The following is a 12,817-nucleotide window of genomic DNA, read 5'->3' as shown; positions in this document are numbered from 1 at the left end:
CCAAACTCCATTTTTCCTTGTTTGCTTACCAGAAGGTGATATTGTGTTTTTCCCATCAACTCAATCTCACTGTTATATAAATTCAAGTGAATCCCCTTGACAGCCGGCTCATCAATCTCGTTTCGCATCATAGCTCTTTCATTTCGCACATAGCTCTTTTCATATCATTTTTTTCTCATATCGCATCAAAGCTCTTTTTATTTCATCTCTTTTTCATATCGCATCAAAGCTCTTTTCATTTCATTTCGCCTTATAGGCTTTTCAACACGTCAAGGGGTATGCACACCACAATTACATTCAATTTCCACCACTCTCTCATTTTCACATATCACCATTCTTGTAAGCAACTAGTAACGTAAAACAATATATTAACATATTCTCATTCTAGACATCCACAATACATCAAACAACAAACATAGTATTTCAACGTATTTTCTCATTCCATGTACACAATACCATCAATCAAATCAAATCATCCATCACTCATATACTTTCAGATAAATCCATGTCAGCATGAACCACAAATTCAGAAAACAGTAAAATCACAAATAAAGATACATATATAGATAATACTAATTATTTACTTACATCGACCTTACAACGCCTTTATCTATTCAATAGGTAGTGGTTCGGTCTTTTTTTAACTTTACCCCCGTATCCTATAATAAATTATACCACATACAGTTAATATATCGAGAATATCATAATTTCTTTTAAATACAATATAAAATATTATTCGTACAATTTCTAATAATTCTTTAATATTCCATTTCTATCGAAGTACAAATCTTTATTTTTCCTCTTTATTAACATACTATTTATTAAATATACTTTTTGAAATATTTCTACGAATTTTCTATCAATTTCTCTCTATTATATAATTTAATTAAGCAATAATACATAGAATTACGTATTTGGCTAATAATTCCGATGAAATTGTATAAATCGGCTATAGTAATATTTAATATAATAAATTTAATAATTTAATTAACCAACGGTATCATTTTTAGATTTAATATTTAATTCGACACTATTTTAAATAGTCAAACTCATTAAATATTTCGATTAAATAGTACACCGCTTAATATAAACAATATTTAATAAACGGACTAATTAAATAATATAATTATATAAATTAATATGAATTTTTTTAAATTAAGATATTACCTGCTCGGCGAACGCACGGATTTTTGTAGTGTGTGTTTAAAGTGTAAATGTGTGTGATAAATTGATAATTGTGTGTGTAATAGTTTAGAATGCACATATATATATATAGTAAAAACTAATAAGTGGGCGGTGGGAGATGGCCCACCCCCAATTTCATTTCTTTCCTTCTTGTTTTCTTTTCTCTTTCTTTTATATATATGTATGCATATATATTATTTACTAATATATATATATCATTTACATATATATATATATAATATTATTATTTTATTAATTTAATTAGACTTTTCTTAAAATACCCATCATGTCCCTCCTAAATTTTCTTAATTAATATAAGTTGTCCCAAAATATTATAACAAACTCCAATTTAATCCGTTTAAGTTTTATTATATTCTAATTATGGCCCATAATTTATGTACTAATTAACTAAGTTTCATAAAACTTTATCAATTAATCCCCCAATTATATATTATAATCTTTGGGGCGTCACATATATATATATTTTTTACTACTAGACTCATTATGTGTTTTTGATTTGGATGTATAAGGACTTTGTTTATTAGTTTCAAGTTATTTCAATTTGGGATACATTGACTACACTTATCCGGATGATGGTGTTTAGTATTTGGCTTAAAAAAAAATAAAGAAATAAATAAAGTCATAATTATTTTGAGATAGTTTGTTTGTTGGCTTAGTATCACTAAGTTGTCTCATTTTAGTGATGTTGCCGTATCATATCTCGAATTTGGGCCGCGACAGGTACAGAGTCATGGTGACCATCTGATCATTTGTAAATCTATGGTTCATGTACAATCATGAAATTAAAAAAAAAAATAAAAATCACCCCTCTATGTCCGGATATAACTTTTGCTATCATAATATTCTTACGACTTTAAGTATTTATTTTCTATGACCTATCTAATTTGGGCATCAAAGGACTATAATCAGCGTCTTCTTTGTGTGATTCTTATAGTTTTTTAGTCTACTTATACTATTAGGGATCATATTCTACAAAGTTATATAAACAAGATCTAAAATTGATTTATGTACATCAAATAAGTTATAACAAACTTACATTCAGGAAACTCGAACTCATGAAATAACAACTATACATCTATAAAATCTCAATTTTAACTATGTCAGTGTTGTAAACTTTATTTGTTTTCATTGTGGGTGCTAACAGCTTGTCACCACTCTAAAAATAAAACTCATAAGCTAGCAACAAATTGTGTGCACGTACACAATGAGACCAATGGACTTAACCACTGAAATTGCCCTTAAAACATAAGTATAAAATAAGTAGAAATAATATTTTAATTAGTAGAGAGTGTACGAAGCACAAGTGTATTTCAAGAGTATGTGAAATTTCAAGATATCAAATGTATGCCAAATGTTTAATTAATAGAAATACTCCTTTTATACGGAGATGAGTATAGGAGTTATACTTTTTGTAACATCCATACTATTTGATTTTAATTTTATAACCACAATGATTATGATCAAAATTATTACATTTGTAACATATATATGTCTATATTGATAATGATAATTGTACTTATTTTGCAATATATGTATTATTGTAGGTGAAGTTAGGAGAGTAGAGACTGTAACATCTATAAATAAATATGAAAACTAGGATTTAAAAATACATAAACACATAATTTAATAAAATAATAGTGCTTAAAAGCGGTAAAAAATAATAGTCGGGACAAGCTCAACTATTTGAAATGTTGTTCAATTGCTCAAAGCCATTGCTCCAAAGTATTGCAGCTTTTTTTTATAAGAGACCAACCTTTCTCTAAAGTTATGATATCAATTTGTTTTTATTTCTTTAAAGAAATCCGTGACGATATTTTAACCAACCAAAAAATCAAGATGTTCACAACAGTTAAAAAATAAAACCATGAAGAAACATAAACATAAGTACAAAAAACTACCTAAAAAAAAACCCCAAGCCTGGAACTCACAAGGAATCATATAAAAAGACTTAAGGATAACACAGGAACTTGGAAGGAGAGCAAGGCTTATCTTCAGGAGGTTCTTTTGCAATACTTTTGTAACATCTTCGCTTCTACTCAACCAGTGACTTCAGATTTGATTGAGGTACGATTAGTTGTCTAGCCACGTGTAACTATAGGGATGAACTTGTCGCTTGCCGAGCCATTCACTACAACTGAGATAAAGTAAGTTGTTTTCGGTATGTTCCCTCTTAAATCACCTAGTGCTGATAGCATGCCCCTTTGTTCTTTCAAAAATTCTAATCTATTATTGGTAATGATATGACTTGTTGTGTACTTCACATTTTGAATGATCTTGTGCTATATCAAAAATTATACACATGCGGTACTCATTCTTAAGTGTGAGTCACCAGAAAAGGTGGCTCAACTTTAAAATAGTTTCACAATGCGCAGCTAATCGATTGAAGTTTTTACTTGATCATATTGTGTCCCAAACTCAATCTGCTTTTGTTCGGGTACGCTGATTACAAATAATGTGTTAGTAGCCTTTAAACTTAATCATCACCTCAAGATTTCAACCCGAGCTGATGGCGGTTGTGAGGCGATTAAACTAGACATGAGCAAGGTTTATGATAGGGTAGAATGGCCATTTTTCAGGGGTATGCTCCTTAGGTTAGGTTTTCATCACCAGTTTGTCAATCTTATAATGATTGTTGCGACTGTCCCATATTGTTTATGCTGAATGGTGAACAGTTTGGGTTCTTACGTCCGGAGAGCGACATCCGCCAGGGTGACCCATTGTCTCCATATTTGTTCATCTTTTGTGCAAAGGCTCTATCGTGTTTGATGCAGGAGGCGGAAAGACAAGGAAGGATAATCGGGGTGGCAGTGTCCTAGCAGGCACCGAGAGCGTAGCATTTATTTTTTGTAGATGACACCTTGGTGTTCTGTGAGGCTAAGGAGGCACTGATTGGGGAGGTTTGGCGGATCCTGAATGGCTCTGAAAGGACATCAGGGTAGGTAATTAATTTTAGTCTAGTATGGTGGTAAGGGGACGAATGTCGGAGTTGAGGAAAACCCAACTGGCGGCCATACTAAGAGTCAGATTCGTACCGCCATGATCGATATTTGGGCTTGCCAGCATCGAGTGGGAGATTGAGGGGGTCACTATTTCAGGGAACTCGAGATCGGATATGGGATAGGATCAATGGATGGAACTCCAAGTTGCTATCACAGGTTGGTAAAGGAGTATTGGTCAAGTCAGTATTGCAGTCACTGCCCACGTATGCCATGTCGTTTTCTCAGCTGTCGGATTACTTAGTACGTTATATAGAATCAACAATAGCGGATTTCTGGTAGCATAGTAGGGGTGAGAAAAAGGATTCATTGGGTTGCTTGGCAGAAGCTATGCCAACCCACATCCTAGGGGAGATTGAGATTTCGAGGCTTGAAGGATTTTAATTTGGCGGTATTGGTAAAGCAGTGGAAAATATTGAGTCGCCCAAATGCATTATTGAGTAGAGTATTTCAGGCATAGGACTTATTGGGATGCGGTTGTTGGTAGGTGACCTTCACTGACTTGGAAGTGCTAATTCGAGCTCGTCCATTATTGGAGGAAAGAAGCCAGTGGGTGGAGGGGTCGGGGAACGAGTAGGGTCGATGGAGTTGGTGGTTTCACAGGATGGGAAGATTCATAGTGCAGAGCACGTATAAGAATGTAAGGGTTATGAGGGAGAGAATGGTGGCGCCATCATCGAGTTCGACCCCGAATAGGCAAGGTACGTTGTGGCTAATGGTTTGGGGTTCCAAAACTCCTCCACGGGTAAGGGTGTTCATATGGCTATTGTGCATGAGAGTGCTAGCCCACATTGGAAAAATTAGGATGTTGTAAGCCAGGTATTGTGCGACTTGTGGTGCTCACATCGAGTCTCTCAGGCACACGTTCTTGTTTTCCCAATTTGCGAGACAGTTTTGGGCCCTATCCTGCATCCCGTGGAAATATCTATCGGAATGAAATCAAAGAGTGGAATAATAGGTCTGGTAGGTAATGCAGGATGTTAATGTGGTTGATAAATCCCAAATTTATCATTTGGCAAAAGAGACGTAAAAAATATTGATGGAGGGTCAACAACTGGACCCTATGTGTGCATGGGGGGAGGCTGCGGTGCTGTTGGATAACTATCAAAGAGTGCATTGCAGTGTCAGGCCACGTCCTTAACCTGTTGGGGTATGGTGTTAGCTGACAAATGCTAGATGCTGGGTCTATTGTTGTGTTCTGCTTCTGGTTTTAATTAACGATATTCACCCTTTTTTCATTAAAAAAAAAAACAATACAAGAAACTTAAAACAATGAAAATTTCTTTGAGACTTTCAGGTCTTTGTGCAAACCTAGGAAAAAAGAAAAATATATATTCAAAACTCCTAATGTCAAAGACTACTAAAAGAAATTATAAAATAATTCAAAAACTTCAATTATAACCTATTTTCTCAACTACATATGAATTTACATTTTCAAGATTGAATTAACTACATGTATAATAAGTATTCAAATATGATCACCATGTATACGTGAATTCGATATGAATAGAAGAAAAAATATATAATGTTCAGAACTCCTAATTTGAAAAATTATCAAGACGAAACCCAAAACAATCAAAAAGCTTCATTTTAATCTATTTTCTTGACTGTTAGAGAAAATTATAGAATGTTAAGAAATTGAACCCCAAAATGGCACCATCCTTTCTATCAGAAATCCACACATAAATTCCACATGAATAAAAATTATTATATGTGAGACTCCAAATCTTGAAAATCACTAAAAATGGATAAATGTAATTTCTTCCCGTATAATATTGTAAATAAATAAATTTAAAAAATACAATAAAGTAATTCAGTATTTTTTTTATAAAGGAATAATTTGCACATATCACATATCACACGAATATCTTGTATTTTTTCCCAATAATAAAGTAATGCAAATTAAAATAAAAAAAATGAGCTGCAAATAAAAATGTTAGAGCATGAAAAAATATACATTTAAACAAAAAATGTGTAACTTTATTCATTTCAATTAATAGAATTTTTGTGCATTTAATTTATTTTTAGAAAAATTTATAACAATGATTTTGGCTGTCTTAGTCAAAATTAAAATCATGGCAATTAGACCGTCTCATTCATGCCACCGCGCGTTAAACTCGCCAGTTGCCCTCGCGCTCTCATGCCCCCTTACACCACCGGAAATATCGGTAACCTTGTCTTACCTACTTCAGGAACGCGATTACCCAAAGGGACGAGAGGTGTTTACATCGCAGCACATAAGTCCACGCGCCGCCCACGCGCTGCCAACATCTACAAACACAGAGAGAAATTCCCATTTCTTTTCCATTTTCTTGTTTTCATCGGCATGTCCATTTCCTGAGAACGATGGAGCAGCCGGCGCACAAAAGTCAAGAGGGCAACAATGCCGAGGAAAAGAAACCCGTATCACCGGGTAATGATCCGACCCCTGTCGAGAAACCCGCCCCGGAACCGAAGCCCGAGGGCAGCGCGTTAAAGCCAGGAGATGGTGCTGATGATAACACCAATGACACCACCGTCGATATTGATTTAAATGGGAGAAACGGTAGTCCGGGGGAGAATGATATTGCGTCGCGGGCGGGCGGTTTGAAACCGAAAAAATCGGTGCGGTGGAGCCATGATGTGGCGACGGGGTCGCCGGTGCCGAGGGGTTTTGATCACGGATCCAGCAATCCATACGTTAATTACTCGCCCGCGCCTTCCGCCAATTCCTCGTCCTTCAATTTCAAAGGTGGGCTGTTTTCCTTTCACGCATGCATTCTTGTGCTGTATTATCTTCGTGCATGTACAAAGACATGAAAATGTGGATTATTGATAATTTTTTATTTATTACGAATACGTTGGTGCCAATTAAAAGCCATTAGAGTAAAATTAGAGAAAGTTTGGTCTTTGTTCTCATATTGCACAAATTATACAGGAAAATATCAAGTTGGGGATTCTCTGATTGATGTTAGGACAGGTTGCATTGAATTTTTTGGTATTCTTGAATTTATCTTTTCTTAAAGTTTAGGTTTTCTGTTGTTTATTCTATAAATATGTTTGATGTATTATTTGTATGGATAATTCATATATACATAGTGGTTTAGAATGTAAAATTTTCATTGTTTTGTTTTTTGTTGTTAGATACTATGGTTAGTGTGAAGAATGTGCTGGGGAGATGGGGGAAGCAGGTAGGAGAAGCAACGAGAATGGCTGAGGATTTTGCGGAGAACACTTGGCAGCATTGTAAAGTTTTCCTTTCCCTTTTTCTATTTTTCTGAAGTTTTGTTTATTTTTTTATATCTACTTGACGAACAATTAATGAGTTTGATGACTTTGCTAAGCTCTCATTGATAAGTTCAGAGTAATTCTTTTAAGACGGTATGCTTATTGGATGAACTTGGAGAATGAGAAATATATAGTGGTTTGTAGTTGTACGCTACAGCATGCAACTGAAACGGGTGGCTGATAAATGCTCCCTCCATCTATATATGAGACTTGAAACAGTTGAAATCTTGTACAGCTTTACACTGTTGCCCATATAAGTTTCTGTTGGGAGTTCATATGTCAATTTACTACTTCAATTGAGAGGATAACTTTGGAAATAACAGTTTCATAATTAGGGAAGTCATCTTCTTTGGGTTTTACAGAAGGGAAACCAGAACTTTCATTTTGGGATAGGGGGAGTAGCATTTTATACTCCTATGCTTGATCACATGCACAAAGCAAGAAGTATACATAGATTGATCCATTTTAGTCTCGTGTGAGACCTGGTGTTGGAGTATGGATGTGAGTGACGAAGTTGTGGGATAAGTTTTGCATCTGAGGATCCATCTTATTCTGGTTCTACTTGGGGGGCCAAAAACGATGTATAGTGAGGTTTTATCAATTTGATTAGGGTGTGCTCGGATTATAATACTAAGGTTGAAGTTGTCTTTCATATCTAGGTATTGCAATTCATTGGGAAAATCGAGTTTTTATCCCATAAAATCGAGTTTTTATCCCATATAATAGGCTCATTTTCAATTTAGTCCTATTTGTTAGACTTTTCTCACATTTAGTCCAATACGTTTTAAAATTTTCTCAATGTTAGTCCCAAGTCACTTTTCCATTCAATTTTTAACGGAAAAGTCACTTTTTCATCCAATTCAAAGTTGGAGGGGAAAAGTGATTCGGGGCTAACACTGAGAATTTTTTAAAACAAATTGGACTGAATATGAGAAAAGTCTAACAAATGGGACTAAGTTGAAAATGGACTTAATGTATGGGACGAAAAATGCGATTTTCCCTGATTGTCAAGCACCATAAAATGGGATTCTATGCCAATGTCTATGGATGTTTTACGTCTCCGTCTTCATCTTCCTCTTTAAGCAGTTGGGGTTTTTTAAGAAAAAGGGGTTGGGAAGAAAACCTTGTGTCTCACTCTAGTGGTTCTCGTTCAACACATGTGAAGTTACTGCTAACCTATTTGTTTATTAGTAAATTATTTTGTTGAAAGCTATTGATACTACAGATATCTAATTTATTTACACCATCATGCTCCTCATTTGATAATACACAATGCATGCTATGGCTACAAACACCTTTGTGCCGTGTGGTGACACGAACCTTTAACATACAGCGTAGGTGAAACAGATACGATAGAATAACTCTTTCCTGCTTTCTAAATGCTCTCTTTTGCACATGCTTTTACTTTTTTTCTCATCTCTGGAGAAAGTTACAACAATTGTATAATGCATCTCAGTGGCATGCGAGGAAATGTGTTGTGAGCATGTCAAAGTATACTCATCCACTGACCTACTTATCCACAAAAAAGAACAACTTTGCAATTTTAGTTTCTTCCGTTTTTGAACTTTTTCATACTATATTGGTGCAATATTAGGTGATAGAGATAAGAAAATACAATCACTTTTCCACTATGCATTTATAATCCTTGCTGGCATGACTAATTTCAGTGGTAAAAAAAGTCAAAAAACTGAGGCGAATATTAATTGACAGCAGCTGTATAATGGCTATTACCATTTGTCTCTACAAGTGAGGTTAAAACATTAGTCATAGCTGAAAATTATGGAATATATTTTGGGCATAGCTAAAATCAGGACAAATGTTGATTAATCATGGTCAAAACTTAAAATTTCACATTGGCTTTGTTTGACTATGTAGATAGTATTGGTTTATCATGGTGTTTATGCCGTAGTTTCTAATCTAAGGAAAAATCAAGTTTTCTATTGTATTGCTTGGTGTTGCGGACTTCTTGTTGCATTTCATTTTTCTGTGCAGTGGCCTGATTGGTTTTGGAACTTCCTCTTCCCGCTTGATAATCATACAAGAAACAAGCTGTGTTCTCCTTGCCATTCTCTCTTTTCTTCACTGTTCAAAAGCAAGTGAGTTTCTGAACTGTTGTCTCTGTCTCTCTGCAATTTGGTTGACTCAGTGAAAACAAGCCCTAGTCTAGCGGAGGCCGCCCTAGGAAGAATTGCACATGGAACAAAGGTTCTAGCTGAAGGTGGTTATGAGAAAATATTCCGGCAAACATTCGAGACAATTTCAGACGAGCAGCTGAAAGATTCATATGCATGTTACTTATCCACTTCAGCCGGGCCCGTCATGGGTGTTCTGTATGTGTCCACTGCGAAGCTGGCATTTTGTAGTGATAATCCGCTACCGTATCAAAGTGGTAACAAGACTGAGTGGAGCTATTATAAGGTATGTTTGCATGTATTTTAAATCCATCTATTCTTGGCATTGCAGCACTAATTTCAATTACCTAGACATAGAGGGCGTTTGGCATATCTTAAAACTAAGCACCTTAACTGTTTGGATAAAATCCCTAAAATAAAATTGTGGAGCTGTATAGAATTTTAGTAATTATAATTTTGTAATTAGTATAAGCAAAAATTGAAGGGGTTACTACTCCAAATTATGAGAAAATCCTGTTGGCCTTGAAGATAGATTGCGTTCTCACTCATTTTTATTGTTTAGACCTTGACTTGAAATTAAAGTTTTGGTCCGCATTAATAGGTTATTTGGTTAAACTTATTTAAGAGATCTTATAAGCTCGTATATCTAATAATTTCTTTCGAGAGCTTACAAAATATCTTCCTACAGCTTTATAAGATTTTAGTAATGGTAATTTTATAAACTTATTTATAAAATAAATGTTTGGATAAAATAAGAATACAGAGCTTATAGTAATATTATTAATATTAAAGAGTTAAAAATTTAGAAGTATGTCTGTCGCATGTAGATCTTATAATTATTTTAAGGATCATGTAATGTTGATTGCTCTTTTTCCTTGGCAACATTATCTTACAGATTGTCATCCCATTACATCTACTGAAAGCTGTGAACACTTCAGCAAGCAGAACAAATCCAGCTGAGAAATACATCCAGGTTATATCCATTGATAACCATGAATTTTGGTATATGGGCTTTATGAGTTATGCCGGAGCAGTCACTTGCTTACAGGGGACACTACAACCTCATCAAATCCAGTCCGTGTAAATTATCATCCACATTCTCATATGTGTACATTCTACGTTCCAAATCTTACGCATATCATTAAGACAGGCTACCTCGTTGGAGAACAAATTCGACGAAGATCTATTGCCCTCAGAATTTCAATGTAAGATTCAGAAAATTGAATTGCATGCATGCATGGTTGCCTGCGCTAAGACGTCTTATCGTATGTTAAAAGTTATGGATAAATTATATCGATAACCTTGAGATTATGTCTAATTACGCAAATACTTTTTGCCTTTTATAAACTTATAAGCACATGCCTTGATGTTGTGTATGTAATTTACATCAACACTGAGACACTTACAGAAACACCCCATAAACCGGTGTATTGATAAAGAATATGGGGTGTTTGTGTTATTATTAGACTTATCCTCAAGAGCGTCAAACATAATTTATCAAAAGGTTATTAATGCAAATGTTTTAGACATGCTGTACTGGTAGTAGTAACTGAGCTATCATTAGTCTTATTATTCATATTTTCGTATTTCTTTTTCGCTTTTTGCTTTAATAATATCTAACTTAAAACATTTTTTGCAGGGAATGTTTTGGGGAAAAATATATTAAGTTGCTGCAGAAACCGGATTGATTGCATGTCGGTGCTCTTATTTAAATCTTTACAATTTAATTATTATTGATCGATTGTATAGATTCAGATCATTCAATTATTTGGTGTGTATATATATATGTAATATAATGGTCATTATAAATATAAAATATTTTATTTGTTTACACCCTGCAAATCCACAAAATTGCACGTTTAGTTCACTAGATAAAGATCGTTCTTACTTTGGTTCCCAAGTTTTATGGATTATAGTCCCAAAATTTTAAAATTTTAACACTTTTGGTTCTTTGCCGATAAGTGTTAATGGAAAAGGCATGTGTTTGGTTAGGCATCGGTTTGTTAACGACTATTGACTTGACAAGTAAATGTTCATATTTTATTTTACCTCCTATGTTTTGCAAAAAAAAAAATTTAAATAAATAAAAAGGCAAAAAACCTCGTAATATTTCAAAAATAGGGTAACAATTCCCTGTATTTTGAATAAATTTCTTTTTGGACCAAATTTGACTAAAATATATCTTTTTATTTGTTAAAATCATCGTCTTTTTTTTCTTCTATTTTGATGTTTTTGTGTTTTTTTTTTTGTATTTTTCTGCCTCCTAAAACAATTTTTTTTTAAATATATTTATTCAAATAAATATCAAAAACCAAAAATGTATATCATTTTATAACTTAAATTAACATCACATAAAAAATTTAATATACAACATTCATTTTTCAAATTTAAATATTTATGATTCACCCTCTACTATTTTTTTTTCAAACCCAAACCTAAGGAGATGGACCCCACCAAACAGCCTAATAGACTTTGCTCTGCTGGCCTATAAGCAAGGTATTGGGCTCATAGCCCATTCATTTATACTAAGGACAGCCAAAAATAAGTCCAATCCAATAAGATGACTTAACAGACAGCAGAGAAACATGTCATACATATTTCTGACACTATGAGATACATCATACCAAAAGATCTCTAACAAACTCCTCCTAAATTGGTGGTGGCCGACCTGGGAGCAGCAAGTAAAACAAAATCCACAAATTCAAGCTTGATGGGCATGAATAATTGAAATTGTCATAAATTCTTCTAAATACGTTCAAGTCTCAATCCATTTCTTTTTCTTGTTGAGTTAGCTCATGCAGCTAACGTATATCATAAGTTGCAACGATCTCTGATTTGGCTCTCCATCCACCTATAAATAAAGGTCATTGTGAAGTCATAAATGCAACAAGTACTATTCACTTACTCACACTTTTCTCTTGATTTTTAGCAATCTTTTCATATATTTTTTCATTCCACTTGATTATTGTTACTTTATCTCTGTATCTCATTGCCCTAATTCAATTATTACACCATGATTTTCGCACTACTCAAAGTTTCCCAATTATTTTATTAGCTAATTAATTATTGACTCAAATATTTGAGTGTTAACCAATATTTTGCATGTTAGTCCTCCTTTGATATTAATATTTCGTTGAAGGTCATCGATCATTGTTGTGTTATTGGACTTCGGTACGCATCATTAACACCGTATGTGGAAACACTTGAGCTAATGGC

At 34.0% G+C, this 12,817-nt stretch overlaps 1 protein-coding gene across 1 annotated transcript; it reads left to right on the top strand.

Annotated features, from left to right (window-relative positions):
* LOC105178271 (GLABRA2 expression modulator) lies at positions 6,305-11,429 on the top strand. Its single transcript, XM_011101717.2, has 5 exons — positions 6,305-6,933; positions 7,326-7,427; positions 9,616-9,887; positions 10,497-10,806; positions 11,241-11,429. The coding sequence occupies exons 1-4, from the start codon at positions 6,549-6,551 to the stop codon at positions 10,683-10,685; spliced, it is 948 nt and encodes a 315-aa protein (XP_011100019.1). The 5' UTR covers positions 6,305-6,548; the 3' UTR covers positions 10,686-10,806; positions 11,241-11,429.

The sequence above is a fragment of the Sesamum indicum genome, linkage group LG15 (assembly GCF_000512975.1).
Source record: "Sesamum indicum cultivar Zhongzhi No. 13 linkage group LG15, S_indicum_v1.0, whole genome shotgun sequence".
Classification (NCBI taxonomy): domain Eukaryota; kingdom Viridiplantae; phylum Streptophyta; class Magnoliopsida; order Lamiales; family Pedaliaceae; genus Sesamum; species Sesamum indicum.
The sequence above is the reverse complement of the archived record's forward strand: the minus strand, read 5'-3'. Positions and strand labels throughout refer to the sequence as shown.

Bases quoted from the DNA above. Each gene is read 5' to 3' on its own strand.
- LOC105178271 (XM_011101717.2), top strand. From the start codon at position 6,549: ATGGAGCAGCCGGCGCACAAAAGTCAAGAGGGCAACAATGCCGAGGAA. The intron at 6,934-7,325 runs GTGGGCTGTTTT...TTTTGTTGTTAG, and splicing joins CTCGTCCTTCAATTTCAAAG to ATACTATGGTTAGTGTGAAG. The intron at 7,428-9,615 runs GTAAAGTTTTCC...TGGTTGACTCAG, and splicing joins GGAGAACACTTGGCAGCATT to TGAAAACAAGCCCTAGTCTA.